Here is a 16,184-nt window from a genome sequence, read left to right as displayed (position 1 = left end):
TGGCATTCAGTGAAGCGATGTTTTCACCCGTCAGGCACTTGCAATGACAACGGTCGGTATTACTTTTGGACATGTTTCCAGTGAGACATGTACCAACATTTTTGTTGAGACAAATATTTGTGTGGCCCATTAATCAAGATCTTCTCTGCCATTTCCTTTTTCCAATATGAGAAGGCTTGAGGTTTGTTGAATGCAGTAGCTTGCGAAACTTGTTTGATGTAGGTCAAGTACAGCTATGTAGAAACTTTTCTGATGGGGCATTTAGCAATGGCATAGTTTGGTAAAGCATGAGATGTTACTAAATTCTCTTCTATGTGCTTAAAACAGGGCCGAACAACTTTTGTAATGAAGAGACATTGCATTATAGATTTTGTGCTCTTTAGAAGAGACCAAACTGTCTCAGATTCATAATTTTATTTTGGTTTTAGTGTGGTGGATTGCAAAGCTCTCACTAGCTTCACAGGAACTAGGACTAACATCTCTCTGTTGAAAGGTTGGTCCTGCTGCTGTCCTGCAGTGTAGGTGAGCTGTTAATTGCACATCCCTGTGCTGGTCCTCTCTTTTTTGGAGAGAGATAAGGTTAGCTCTCTCCCAGCTGGGTATTGTTTCATATGTAATGGAAGTCTAATGGGCAGCAGCAGTTCCCAGTTCCAGGTGTTTATGGTGGGGGTAGGAATCCCTTCTCAAGAGGTAGGGTGAACTTGACAATAAATAAGTTAAAGTGTATGGAGATGAGGTGTTGGTCATACAGCAGTTGCAGATGTGATGTGAAAGGGTTGGGAGGAGGACGTTTTCCTGGCTCTGCTCACATATCCTCTTTTGCTTGCTGCTGTGTTACATGTGAGATTACTGTCCCCACATGTTTGGGCACAGCTCTGCTGCCTGTTTTAATTCCTCTGATTTACTGTTTGAGCAACTCAGGAGTGCTGCTCAGTCGCAGTGAACCAAATGTTTTGTTCATCCTTGCTGTTTGCTTCATTTTCACGGGGTCCAGAAACCTTCAGAAGAAGACCTGCTTCCCATGGAGAGATGGTAGGGTTTTAGCCTTCAGACAGTGAGGGGAGCAGGGGTGTCAACCTCCCAGAACCATGGCAGATGACAGAGGACACGTACAAACCTTAACGAGAAAAATGATTTAAGCAATCATTTCCAAAGTCAGGGGAATGTAGCTCCTAGGTTGATACTGAAGACTTTCCAAAGTGCTTCTTTTCTGAGATAGGAGGGAATTCAGACATTGCATGCATTCTGAGAAAGAGTAATATTTTGAGGATACGTTGCTTCTCTGGATCTTCCTCACTTGTTATACCAGGGAGTCCTGAAAAGATCAAGCTTAATGTAGGGCTTTTTTGATGAGGTGGGAGGTAGCTGTTGAACTTCCAGTTCATGCAGTAGTAGTGATAGCTTGCAATTTTTGTGGCTAATTGTACAATAGCATTTTTTCAAAATTTCCTTTGCATACTCTGAAGAAAGAGATGTTTCGGAGGAATTATTTTGTGGCTAACCTGGATGTTGGAAGTTAATGGGATCTGTTTTTATTTCTTCAATAGGCTTTGGCACATGATTTTAGTCTACCAGCTGCTTATGTTTGAGAGAATATATAGGTAGATAGATATACCATTCAGACAGTCATTGTCCATTACAGAGACAAGATAGAGGTCACTGTTTCTCTCCTACAGCTTGAGCCAATTTGAGAGTAGGAAATTTATGGTGGCAAAGGGGTGTTTTGGATGACAGGATTGTGCCTCCTTATAGATAATATAACTGCTATGGCTATAGCACCTAATGCTTAAGGCATAGAAAACCCCCGAAATAAAGTATATTCTATTTATCTTCAATACTGTCTTAGTTGAAGATATTAACCTCAGTTGTATTAACTAGAAAGTATTTCCTCCCTGTATGTGTTTCTCTTGAGTAGAACGGTTCTGAGAGAACCTGAGTGTAGACCATACATTCTTTTTTTCCCTTTGTAAAAAAAAAAAAAAAAAAAAAAAAAAGGAAGAAAGGAAGTAACTTTTTTTTTTTTTTTTTTCTCAGAGGATACTGGGACATTTAATTTATTAATGTTTGTGAAGCAGTTAAGATTATGTTGATAGGAAACTTTATCTATAACACAGTAGTTTTACTTTTCCCTCTGTTCTCTGTTTAAATGTTCACTTCCACTAAAAATGTCTACTATCTGAGGATCTTTATCTACAGAGATGATCAGCTTGGTGAAGACTGTATTCATTACTTGAACAGAAAATTGTCAGTGCAGCCTTTTTTTTTCCTTATTTTTCTTATTCTATTGCTGAGAAAGAATAAACAAAACCTCAGAGAAAATAACAGTGAACAGAATTTACCAGAATCCTAATGGTATAATGGCACATAGCTTCTTATTTACTTTTCATTCAGTGCAGGTAAGAAGTGAATTTTTTGGGGGAAAAAAAAAAAGGCAAGTATTTGCATATAACAAGGAGGATTCTTTTTCTAAGAGAAGTACTGGCTAGCTATTAACTATTACTTTTGGGAATTGTGTTCAGGTAAGTGAAAGCATCAGATTGAAACTGTGAGATGTAAAGTATTTGTACAGCTAAACCGAAGGACAAATTCATAATTTAATATGCTTTACTTATATATCCCCTTAGATTTTTTTATTTTTATTTTTTTTTAATCGTTGGTGTTATGTTTGGATGTTGCTGACCCCTCATTCTGTATTTAAAGTGTTAATGGTCCGAGTAGCCTCATAGATGTGGTATTGAAGTTACATAAATATGTATGAGTGGTAATATAGTATGTGGGAAGTAATAATTCCTGTGCTTTTTTAGAGAGAATATGGGTTTTTGAATTGATTGAGAGCAAGTGGAAGAGAAGAGAGGGAGGAAGGAATAGAAGGCCTGATATTGGGCTCTTTTGACATAACCTGTTTAGGACAGTATATGGCCTTTATTAATAAAGCTCATGAGAAATGCTTAAACCAAGGAAGTGTTGCCAGGGAAAAAAAAAAAAAATGTTGTCATTACTATACTGATATTGTCTGATGTGATTTGTTTTATTTCCATTTTTACTTTTATTGATATGACACACTAACTCTTCAAGCCAAAGGCTGTATTTTGTAACGCTTGCATTTTGACTGCCACAATGGGATGTCTATCCATTGCTCAATTTACAGTTCTGCAACAATCCAAATAATTATACATAATAGAGGAGTAATAAATGAATAATATAATTTTGTAAAAGTAATGTGTGTTTGAGCTACTTGAACGTGTCAGAGAATGTAAATGTTAAATATTAATATTAAGCATGGCCATGGTTCCTGTTTGCACTAACATTTTATTTGTTATAGTCATTGTAACATAAGTTCTTTTGGTTTTGTTTTGTGTGTCTTTTCTTTCAGGCTCAAAATGCACAGCAGCTCCATGAAAGGATCCAGTCTTCTAGTATGGATGCAAAGTTAGAAGCACTGAAAGACTTAGCAAACTACTCACGGGATGTTACTTTTGCCCAAGAATTTATAAACCTAGATGGCATTTCTCTCCTAACACAAATGGTTGAAAGTGGCACAGAGTAAGTATTCTGCTTAAATTGTGATCTTTCTCCCATATGGTGTATGGATAGACTCTCTTTCTGAGTGCCTGAAGTATTTCTACAACTACTAAGATAACATAAAGTGTCAAATTAAATAGTTCTCTGCTGCGAGGATAGTATACCATTATCGATGCGAATACATTAAGTATTTTTAGTTTTCCCTAACATTGGAATGGTGGGAAAGGGAGGTGGGCAATGTCACAAGTAACCCTCCATGCTACAAAATTTTGAGGAAAACCGTGGTCATAGTTTCTCCCTTTCTCATTAGAATTTAGATAAATCATTGATAGTTTATTAAAAGGCTGATATTTAAGTGATGTCGCATGAAAACTGTGTTTTAAATTCAATGTTTTTCAAAACATTGTAGAATATGTAATGACAATATCTAGTGCTTGCATTTTGTTTTCATTTTTACTGTTTTAGTTCTGGCAGAGGTTTGTCAAATGACAATGTCTTTTTGAAATTAAGAAGTTATCTCTGAAAATACTTCTATTCTTTACCAGAACATCTTATCGTTTTTAACCGCTGCTGAAATTTTGGACTGTGGTACTAAATGATTTTCCCTTGTCTTAATGTGGATGCTACAACAACAAATATATCAATTGGATTATTGCACTATTAAATTATGTTTTAAGTTACTGCTTCAAGTAGGTTTTTGAATTTGAGTTTTTAGTGCTTTGCAGTCAGTGTCAACCTCTACTATATATGAGGAATCAAGAGTTCCCACACCCTTTGCTGAGAGAAAATAAACATGCTGCAGGTACCCCTCCACATTCCTTGGGGATGTTCAGTCTTGTGGACTAGGGATCAGAAGTCAGTTGCTGAAATCAGTTTAAATCCACTCTCAAATTTGCTTGTGTTCCCTCAGGTTCAAGAAAGTAAGTAATTTAGGGAGTAAAGCAAAAGCAGTAAGTGGCCTTTGAAATGGAATCATCGGTGATGATCCCATGCAAAATGTACTGTGAATTTTCAAAAGCAAACAAACAAAAAACAACCAACCAACCAAAAAACCTTCTTAAAATCTAGTAATCTTTAGATTGGAAAATGTGCTTACTCTTGCTGATTAGCCTGTTGTGTGGCTAATGGTCTGTTGGACTTTGAATCTCCATTGCCTAACTCCTGTGGTATACTGCAGTTCCTGTATGTCATGGTTTCATCTTCAGAATTTTGGGTTTACGGTCTTTACTTTTTTTGCAGTGATGTGGTCTGTGGCACATATTATGTCACTTTAATAAATAGAAAACTTTTTCTATATATTAGTCAAATCATCTTATATTCATATACATTTTTCTTTAAGGACCAAATTAAATTAAAACTAAAGATAAATTTAAGTTAATATAAAAGTATAAATGCAGTTATATCGACTGCTTCCCACTGAACTAATTAAAAATTTCACCAAATGGGCAAACTTGTACGTGCCTAGGAAGATCACAAGTAATTTAAAAGTCACTGCCTCTGTAGTTTATTTTGTCATGGATTTAGTTAAATGGTTTACCTTCTACACCATGAAAGGTATTTAAGTTAAGGCTCTTTATTTTGTATTGAAACAGATGTGGAATGTTCACTTTTTTCTTTTTTCTTTTTTTTTAAAGCACTGCTTTTAGCTTCATCAAGGCTAAAGAAAGTGCCTTCCTCATCCTTCAGATGTGTCTGTACTATTGCTTTGTAGCTGAGAGCTGGGCCAAGCTGTACCATGCTGGCCTGGTTTAATAGTTAACAGTTTTCTGGGATGGGAAATTACTTAAGCCGGCACTGCTGCTGAAAAAAATGCTCAGCAGTTTACACCCTGGTAATAATTCATGTCTGAGGGCACGAGTTTTCAGACCACATGGCAGGCTTGTAGACTGGACATATGAGCAGAATCCCATTGCATATATTTATTTATTTTTTTGTAAGTGGATTTCCTTTGGAGGAATTTCAGCTTCTTCTTTTGTAACTGGTGCAATGTATCACCAAAGAGGCATTGATTGATCTACCTGTCTAATCTATTTCTCCCAGTTTCTGCCTGTGGGGAGAAACATTGTCTAGTTTAGGCATTGAGCAAAGATTCATCCTAAATATTTCCAGCATCTTCACATGTTGATGAACACTCAGTGCTTACTGCAGTCTTTTTTATATTTATCAATCTAGACAACCTGTATTTCTGTTTTTTTCCAAGTTTCCCTTAGTGAAGGGACTTTGTAAAGCAAGGACATCTGCGCTACAGATATTTGTGCATTCCCTTCTACTTTTATGCTATGCATCACTGTCTGATAAACACATGTTTAACAGAACTTGAGACTTATATTAGGATTTGTTCCTTTCATTAAAGAGAGTCAACAAACTCAACCTGCTGTGGTGCTGCTGCTTCCCTTTCGGGTTTGACTTCAAGCTATTGATCCAGACCTCCTACTTCAGGGTCTGTCACTCATTGGGTTTCTTGTTGTTTATACACACTAAGCCACCAGACAAAGTACTTCTGGGGAAGAATCATTGGTAATAGTATTGTTTGTGTTTTTTTATTATTATTATTATTTTTTTAAAAAACAAAAACAATACTGTTTTTTTTTTTAAAAAAAAAAAGAAGACAAAACAAACAAAAAACCCACCACCACCAACAAAAAAAAACTTCATTATTGTAGAAAAACAAATGTTCAAAATGTCCTGTGAGCGAACAAAGTGTGTGTTGGGGGGATAAGAGAAATATATGGAGGAGAGAGTGGGACGACAAGGACTAACAGCACTTTGAGTTCCCTAATCTGTCAAGGAAAACCAACCAGAGTCAGTAAAATGTTCTCAGATATTCTCTAGTCCTGCTTTTCCTTGGACTCTGTGCAATGCCACTCATGAGACATCCCACAAGATGCTGGTTGAAATGGCCAACCTGACTGAAGGTCTCCTTGCTGTTAGCTCCCATACTGGGCCTGCCCCTTCAGTTGCGTGGCCTTGGGGGTTGTGCTGCTGAACAGGTCACCAAAAAGCTCTCTTCCCTTCTCTTCCCCTTCCTAGTACTTGCCACTTAGTGGTATTTTGAACAGATCATGTCGGTGTCCATAGGTTGACCTCCTCAAACAGTTATGTTAGCATCACGTAGGGGTGGGCTGTGTTGGAGGAGGAAGGATCCAGAAGTTTGAGGGAAGGCTGGAAACTTCTTTGATGGGCCACGTGTCTTTAATGTGGAGTTATCTTACCCAACTTTGAGTTGTTGTTGTTGTTGAGCCAGCCTGGCTTGAATGAGGCTACAATCCAACCGTGCAGCTGAGGAACCTGAATGGTTTGATGCTGCTATGAGATGATCTGGCTCCCTGCCCTCTTCTCCCATTCTTTGTGTGCTAACCCCTGCTTTGCAGCCCAGTCCCGCTGTCTTCCTTGAATTGGGTCTATCTGGATGCTTCACAAAGCCCATCCAGCTCGTTAACTTGTTTGAGAAATATCCACTTGGGTTTTGCACAGTCAGCTTTTGCTTATTTTGAGACTTGCAGAAGAAAGAGGCAAAGTGGGAGTGAGTGGATGCAGAAAGAGCATGTGGTCTGTCCACCCTGTCCATTTCCCCCCCCCCCAACACCATTCTTTATGCTCTGATATTGGAGCCCAGCCCCAGAGATTGGTGTGAAGCCTCTGGGGGGCCACAGGGAATGAGACACACACCGTGAGTCTGGTGCTGCTCTGCATAGAGCTCCCCTGGGTGCTTTCCTGGCTGCCCGTGGGTTAATACAGCTGAGGGACAGCCTTGTGGTGGGTAGAGCTTGGGCTGAGTGGGGCCTCTGTTCATGGTGTGGTGCAGCTGTGCTAGAAATTGATGAATTTTGTTAATTCAGGCTTTATTCTCTATATTCCCCAAAGGGGCAAACAGCGGTCATTAAAAGTACCATCATGCTCAGTATAAGTTTGCTCTGAGGTTTTCTTTGCACGTGGAGCTCATGTTAGGGGCAGCTCTTAAGTTATAATTTGAGTCTGTAACTAAATTTTAGTGGGCAGCCTCTGGAAAGCAAGACCACAGCTACAACTTTCACCAAGGAAAAGGCCTATGCTGCATTTATACTTGGCGTTATTTATTGTGCTACTTACTCGTTATTTTAGTGAAGCTGATGCTTGTAAAAATACAGTGGTCAGAGCAAGGGAATGTAAAGCCCTGGGTTTCTAGTTACCTCTGCTTCATTTTGCTGGTGATGGAAAGATGTAGTAATACAAAAAGTTGACAAGAGCTAGCAGTGTTTGTTATTTAACTTCCTGTGTGCTATATCCCCGAATGTTGAAGAAAAATAAAATGCAGTTAAAAAAAATGCCTTTCCAGTTTCTGATGATAGTATAGGTTGAAAAATAACAAATTGAGAGGTCTTTTTAGTGTTTATTATTACTTCAATAAATAATATTATTTCAATATTATTTTGATTTTAGTATTACATGTAGTTTCCACAATTTGGGCCAGATCTCCTTGAGTGCCTGCTGCTTAGAGCAGAGAAACTGTAGGCATGGTGTGTGCTGGGACAAAGCCATAGGGGTTGCTGGTGAATGGATTGTAAGATGCGTGGGACTGTAGTGAAGCTGAGAAAGAATCTTGTCAATAGTGATATATTTATATTGCAGAGATTCAACATGTCTTAGCAACTGTCCTTACCTATCTCAGTCCTGCTGTTTGAGGTGGCTCATTGCTGGTTTTCCTTTAGGCTCATTCTTGCTTCCAGAATATGCTGTGAGTCTCTTACAGAACAACAACAACCAGTTGTTTTTAAGGTTTATTTTTGTGGTTCAGGTGACTCATAAATAATAGTAGAAGCTACAAGACGAGTTTGCTCATGAAGAGCATGTAAATGATGATTCCATTTGATAATTATCCATGATGCTGAATCATTTCTTACACTTGGTGCCTCTGTTATCACCAAAGAGGTGTGTGTGTGCATACACAAAGTTTTTTCCTTTTAAGAGACTTCAGAAAGGGATTTCCATAGCACTTCTAGAACTGTTTTTACATTTGAAGCCCAGTTTGTACCTAATTAAGGGAATCTGACTATGATGTCAATCTGGTTGGATGTATGGACAATGTAAAAGGGAAGCGTGAGGGTGGGTTTCTTCTGCTCTCTCCCCCCACAGAGTGCAATATGCTAATAATAATAATAATAATAATAAAGGCAGAAAGAAAACAATGCTAGAGACCAAACTGGAAGAAATAGTCATGTCTCCTTGCTACCCTATCTGAGATAATGTAGTTCACTCACTCTGAGATATATTCCATAGTCTAGTCCAGAATTAATATTTTGGGAAAAATATGGCTGTATAGGCAGCCATTCTGATGTTACAGAAGGCTGGTAAAGATGTGGATTTTTTCCTTGACATGTCATCTGAGTTGTGTGACTGGGACAGACTCTCAGCCTTCCTTAAAAGGGAAAAAAGAACCCAACTGATAGTTTCTTTAAAGCCCCTATAAGAAAAGGAAAATACAAGTCAAAGACCATAAATAATGAAAGCTGTAAAGAGTTAAAAGGAATCTGAATTTATTTTTGTCATTATCAGTAAAAATAAGCTCATGATTGGGAGGAAAAAAAGGAAGACCTCTTTCAGAATATTCTTTTTTTTTTTTTTTTTTTTTTTTTTTTTTTTTTTTTTTTTTTTTTTTTACTGGCAGTATCACTGTCTCTGTCACTTGTCATTTGGCTGAAATCACAGATAGCTTTTGCCAAAAAGCTGAGCCTATGCAAAGCCTAGCTGCCTTGACAGTAAGCAGAATTGTTTCTGTTGCTGTTGGGAAGGGAGTTCTTCAGAGGTCCACTTCAAAGATGTGGCTGTGCTGAGTAGCTTTATTGTAGCACAGCAGTGTCACAGGAGCGTGCTGGTTGATGCTGCTTAGACATGGTTACAGATTGTCTGGTTTTAATTTTAAGGGAGATGCAACTGTTTTATGGGCGGATTAGAGATGGAAAACTTGCTTCAAATTGTAGTGGCTGTTCAGTTTTGTCTTCCTACTGGAAATAATAAATGTAGCTAGATGAGAGTTATACAAACTTCTCAACAAACATGTATTTGTATGTTGTTTTTTCTTTTTTTCTTTTTTTTAACCTGTTAACTGAGAGGAGTCTTCTATTGAACATGTGCAGTTGTGGAGTTGGCAGATCTACAGCTGGAAATCTCTGGGATGGCATTTGTGCATTCTTTAAGGACATTGTATTGTTCAGTGAAATACTAGCTCTTGGCTTGTCTTACAGAGATAATGCTGTATACCAGCCCAGTGGAAAGCTGAAGACAGATTGTTAAAGTTGGAGTAACTCCAAACCACACTTTCTGGGACAATTGCTCGCATACCTGCTAATGTTTTTTTTTCCATCTCAGTCTGATGAGTATTTCAGTACTGCTGTCAAAACACTTAAGCTGCTGTTGCTCACAGCCTCTTGTTCCTGTCCTTCTTTGTTTGAAGAGTTATGCCAATAATATTTATCGCAATCTGGACTGGAAAACTTGTCTAGATTATTAAAAGTGACAATAAAGGCTACTTTTAATACAATATTCCACAACCCAGTTCAGCTCCTTCATTGATGAGCTCACCATGTTGCCCCAGAAAGTAGTTATACAAGCACAATTGACTGGATAAATGGAAAATGAGTTTTTTCAGATGTGCACAGTACTAAGCTAGTAGGTCTTTGCTGAATAAAGTACTTCTTTTCCACCCTTCCCTGCTGCTGGCTGCATAGTCCATGTTCCCTCTTTTGGTCATCTCAACACTTGGTCAGCTCCAGTGTTCATCTGACTCCTTAGTGAGCAAATTCGTATTGCTAAACTGACAGAAAATAAACCAGCTAGCGAAGGGAGGAAAATAATTTTATTTATTTATTTATTTTGACAGCACTGGTCTGTCAAGCTCAGCCGTTCCTGTGAATCTTCACCTGGAAGCATAGATTACTTAATCTGACATTGCTGCCAACATTGATTCGTGTCCAACAGGGGCTTTGTGCAATCTTCATTTCTTAGTGCTTCTGTAATGTCGGGAGTGTGTGACCTGTTGTCTGTAAGACAGAAATATAGAACAGTTTATAAAAGTCAGCTAATCCAGTTCTTCTGTTGTGGAGATGGTAACGACAGGAGAATGAACCATTGAAGATCACACCTTTGGAGGGGAAAGGGGGAGACTTGCTGCTGCCTGCTCTCTCCTCATTCCGGATGCTTTCATTCTGGGGTTCTTCTTACTTGGCCTGCACTTAAGAATATTAACATTTAAATGACCCCTGTTAAGTATTGATACGAACACCCTATTGACAGGAACAAGGCAGAGGAGAGGAGACAGTATTACTGGTTTTGATTTGGCAACCACTTTTGTAAAATGTCATTAAAAAGAGTAATTCTAAGGCAGATTTATGTTTCCAAATATTCTTCAAAGTACCAAGTGCTAGACAAAACTCATCTTTTTTTTTTTTTAAATCCGTATGAAAGTATAGTATTCAAAGAAATAGCAAAAATTAGAAGTAAAGCTTAAAATCTCCACTTCTGCAACTTTTCCAGAGTTTTTATCTCAAGCTATGGTGACTGTGGAGTATTGCAGTGGCTGTGAGGAGTGGGAGTGCTGCTACATGCATTAAAAATCATTTTGCAGATTTCATCTACATAATACATTTCAAACCCTCACCACAGGGTTTTCAAACCCTCACCAGACTTCATTTATGTGATCACCACACCTGATACAGACAGAATCTATAAAAATGCACTCCTGTGTATTTGTCTTATGATTCCCAAATGCTGCCTATTATCCAGACTGTGGGCTATCATTCTGAGTGCCTGAAAAACAGTATCCAAGTCCAGATTTACTGTGGTTAGCCGGTCCTTCATCCATCATCCAGTCAGTGTTTTGTTACATGCAGGAGGAAGTTCTTATTCGCATCTTCTACCTTTGCCAGTAATGGCCATGGCCAGGGCCATGCTGAATGGAAAGCTTTTATCCTCTGGTGTTTTTATCCAGCTCTGCAAATATTTGAACAGTGCAGGCTCAGAAATATGGGTTGCCGTGATGTGACTACTTTAGCTCACTGCATTTCTAACTCCAGGGGGTCTGCACTGGCTACCTCAATGGGACAAAATTTTTAGTAGTTTTCTCCAGTTCAGACAAGCCTTTATTGTGCAGTGCACATTATCCCAGTGTGATCAAGACTTGGACATCTTAGGTTACTGTACAGCAATTTTTGCATGTGAACATGTAGGAGTTGACCCAGTTAGGTCCTTGCTAATATGGTCGCAGCTGGAAGCCACTCTTGACACAACATACAGTGCACTTTGGGCAAGTTTAGGTCTGTATGGCTTGGGAAGGTCCACAGGGAACTGTGAATTCCTTGGGATTCAGCCAGAAATATATTGCAAAGTTCATTTGAGGCCAGACAGGGAAAATACTGTGGTAGCAAAATGTCTAAATGAGTAACTTGTCGTTAATGTTTACTCTGCATTATGTTGGCATTTGTTTTGTGATTTCTCCCTGTATTAAAGTTGCTGTCTGTTTTTATGGCTTTCACCACTACAGTGCCTGAACCTTTCAAAAACGCTAGTTAATTTGCCCTCATAATGTTTGGCCATGGTTTTATTCTCATCTGTGCAAGTGCACCTGAGGGACAGCTTCTTTAATAAATAAATAAAGGTATCTGGCTAATTATGGTGTCTCGACTATGTCACTAAGATCTTCAGCATTTTTGACCATGCCTGGGGTAACTCACCCAGGAAGTGTTTTACGGAACTGTCTGGTTTCTACCACAGCCAGCCCACCAGAAGAAACAACAGTTGTGTGTGGAAGAGTTAGCTCAACTACTCTTTGAGCATTAACTTTAACATGCTCTGTGGGTGAACGTGAGCAGTATTGCTGTTAATACCAGGTTATAAGCTTTTGCTTTGATGATAGGATGAAAACAGCACGTGCTTCTTTTGGTAACAGCCTCCACCTGTTCAGTGATGAAAGAAGTACATCTGTAGCCATACTGTACAGTGTCACTGTAACACTTGGTGTCATTGATTGACTGCTGCTTTTGTCAGACATTCAGGCAACAGAGATTAATAGAAATTGTTTGCTCTAATATGAAGGTTATTTTTCCTCTCAAGTCAAAATTTGCTTCACCAGAAAAGATCTGTATAATTTAATTTTCTCTATATTTTTCTAAACAAAACAAAACAAAAAAAAGTTGTTTTATATTGCTTATCTTCTTCTCAAATGAACTAATTACCAGTTAACTCTAGGTGGGTAAGAGTCCTGCAAATGCTAAGCAAGTCACTGTCTAAATGTTTTGTTCTGGGATTGAGGTATTTGTTCTTTAATCTCTGGGTTTAGTCATGCAGAAAGTGCACCTGATTATATCCTGTTGTGAAAAATCTCTGGCAAAATTGAGCCTGTCTATTGAAATGCTACCAGTATGTAAACGCCACTCATTCTTCTCTTTGATGTCAAGCAGACACATCAACTATTTCAAGTTTAGATTTTATTTTTATTTCAGAAGGATGCTAAGAGGTTTGGCTGGCATGTGCTGCATAAGGTTGCTTGGATCCACACACGTTTGGGAGCTGACAAGATGCTTTTGTGATGTTTTTTTTTTTTGGTGTGTGCTTGTTACGGTTTAGCAGAGTCTCCTGCAGCTCACTGTGTTGGCAGAAGCACGGGAAGGGATGTTCTGCTAAAGATGGGCTCTCCTACTGTAGGAAATGCTTGGAGCTTTTCTGCTAAGAAAAGCATATTAAGGGTAACTTTCTCCCCTTCTTACAGCTGTCTGATCCTCCAGATGCTTTTTGTTTGCTTGTTACTGCTGGCTACACAGGTAGCTGAGGCAGCAGAAAAAAACTAAAGCCATGAAATCCAACAACAAAAAAATCCCGTCATATTTTTAATTTGAGCCTGGCTATGGCCTATTCTGTGCCTGGATGCAGGGTAACCCGTTCCATCGTTCTCTTCAGGCATTAATATTGAAATATTAATGCCTGAAGCTCATAGCTAGCACTGAATGATGTCAAACTGCTGTCACTGTAATGTGGTCTTTGTGTTTTCTGCACGTGTGATTACACAAACCAGCCCTAAAGTTGCTCTGTATGAGGCTGGTCCTTCTTCCTGAAAAGACACTACATAAATTCAAGCAGTCTAAGTAGAAAGCACAACATTGCTTATGCATAAAAAGAATGGAAAATGCAAGGTGGTAGGAGTCACTGCTGTACCAAAATAAAATAAAATAATCTAATCGAGTTCTGGGACAGCAAGTTGAATCAACAGTTGGAGAGACTGGAGTGTGAGCTGTTGAGAGCAGAATGGCAAATGCAAAGGGGAAGACCTGGCAGAAGGGGACAGGGAGGAAGGAGGAACCTTCTTTTCCTGTTGGGCACTAGTCTGCCCAGCCAAACCTCTGAAAAAAGTCTGTGAATCAGACTTAGGGGACATAGGAAAGGGCAAAGTAGGACACTGACTTTTTTTTTTCCCCTTGGTTCAAGTGATATTTTACCAAAAAGAAAAGTTACTTGTGTTGGATGCAATTTTTACCATTGATTGTGTCTATTTTGGTTTCCTTAGTAGCATAACCAGCAGTTCTGAAGCCAATGCTTACCAGGAGGGTGACAATTGTGATTAGTGCACTACAGCTTTCAAGTGTGCTTATTGCTCCACCCCCCCTTCACATTTGACTTTTAGTTTCTTGAATATATAGTAATATGATGCCAAAGCTTCTTGTTCACTGAGTGTGCACAGCCCTATATCTCAGGGAAAACAAAACAAACAAAAAAAAAAACACAGGAAATGTCTAAATAAAAAAGCTTTTAACTGGTATACATTAAACCTCTTGCCACAGCTAGGAACCAAGTGCTTTGGAAGCTACTAGGAAAGTGACAGCATGATGCTGAAAGCTAGTTATGTAGGTGAACCTGCTGGCATCTGAAACAGTAAGGTACATTTTTGTAAGCAGGTCATTGTCTTTCTCAAGTGGGTTGATTCAGCATTTTGGGTCTAGGCATGTCCATCAGGCTGTGAATTTAAACGTAACAAAGGTAGCAGGTGAGTTTACACACTTTGTTGGAATCAGACCACTGCACTGTAGTTGTCATTGAGCTGGCATGAGGTGGCTTTGAGCTGTTGAGTAAACACACCTCCGTGGTTGAAAAGCCAAGGTAATTTTTGTTTGCCTTTGAAGTTGATGGAAAACTTACCACTGACATCAGAAGATCAGGATTTTGGTCTGTGTTGGTTCTAGCTAAGCAACACCTTTCAACCGTGCTGACAACTCTGACCTCTGTATTAGTGATGGAAACTGAAAGTAAATAAATTTGTTAGATAAGTGATTACATGTCATAAGAATGATACAGAAAATGCCTAATGTGTAAACCTTTGTTGTTTTCTACCAAAGACTTATTTTATACAAATACTTAAACAATTTAGGATGCCTAGGAATGCTTTAATGGTTAAGAGAAATGTTTAATGTTTTCACCCTGTCAATTATCTATTCTATTTTGCTTTTTTGTTAACAGAAATATTCTGAACAAGTATTTGAAATTAACTTTCAATGTACTTTCCTTTAATGGGTACTGAACTGTTTCTGTTCACAGCAAGTTGTTAGTAACTTACTGCCTGCTACTGTGTGTTTGTCTTTGGAATTTAATGAATTAGGCTATGAATTGAGTGTGTGTGTGTGTATGCATAGGTAAATAGCATGCAGATGTTTTAAAGTGTCTCTCCTCACGTGCAAGTTTTAATTTTACAGACGATATCAGAAATTGCAGAAGATAATGAAGCCCTGGTAAGAACCTGATTAGATCATCACCTTGCACACTTCCTCTTCTTTTGCATGACTGAGTTCAGGCCCTTGCGCTAATCTTTATATGTAAAAGTGTCTGTGCATATTCATTCAGCCAATCTTCAACCTGTTTTCTGCTCTTTGATACCTATTAATAATATTTTATGGAGCCTTTTTTGCTTTGCTTGTGGAATGTGTGCTTTGTTTCTGTAACTTCTACAGGGGGCTTCTACTATTCCTAAAAAAAAAAACGCACTTTTTTTTTTTTTTTTTTTTGAACTTAAGCAATCAAATTGTTTCCCTGCTTTCCCCATGTTCCTCTCTTAAATTTATGTGATTTATATGATCAATAGTAGGCAATTCTAATTGTTGAGATTAGTGAGATAAGAGATCATGCCACTTTGGATTCCTATTATTTGCTGGTCCCAGTTAGTGCTGATTATTTCAGATAACTGCATAAAGAGAGACCGTAATATAGTAAAGGACTTCTTATCAGAAACTTGTGAAGCATGCTTGTTGCCCTAATGATTTTGAATGCGATTCTCCGTGCTTCAAGTTAAACACATACTTCATAGGCTTTAATAAACTGGGACCCCAAGAGATGTTCTATAGTACCTCGGTTGACTTGCAAATTTGTCATGTCAAATGTAGCTAAACACTAAGCAAGCAAAAGAATAATTAATTGATTAATTGTACATCACTCTGATGTGATTTATCATGCAGGAAATACAGGTCCCCATCCAAATCCACGCTGAATCATGCTTTCACAAAGCTGCTGCAAACCAAGTTCTGAAACATCTATTAAATCATTGCCTAATATATTAAACAGTAAGAATAAATGTGGCAGGAAGCTTAAATCCTTCCTCTACATTCTCTTTCTCAACCTCTAATACAGAATAACTTGTTTCTTAATAGAAA

General features: G+C 38.4%; 1 protein-coding gene across 3 annotated transcripts in view; it reads left to right on the top strand.

Annotated features, from left to right (window-relative positions):
- Positions 1–16,184, top strand: part of ELMO1 (engulfment and cell motility 1) — a 313,771-nt gene that overhangs the window by 81,623 nt on the left and 215,964 nt on the right. For all 3 annotated transcript variants that reach the window (XM_032181430.1, XM_032181431.1, XM_032181432.1), the window contains 2 exons: positions 3,374–3,543; positions 15,234–15,269. In XM_032181430.1, coding sequence (XP_032037321.1) covers positions 3,374–3,543; positions 15,234–15,269 — 206 coding nt within the window. The remainder of the gene's footprint in view (positions 1–3,373; positions 3,544–15,233; positions 15,270–16,184) is intronic.

The sequence above is a fragment of the Aythya fuligula genome, chromosome 2 (assembly GCF_009819795.1).
Source record: "Aythya fuligula isolate bAytFul2 chromosome 2, bAytFul2.pri, whole genome shotgun sequence".
In the NCBI taxonomy this organism is placed as follows: domain Eukaryota; kingdom Metazoa; phylum Chordata; class Aves; order Anseriformes; family Anatidae; genus Aythya; species Aythya fuligula.
The sequence above is the reverse complement of the archived record's forward strand: the minus strand, read 5'-3'. Positions and strand labels throughout refer to the sequence as shown.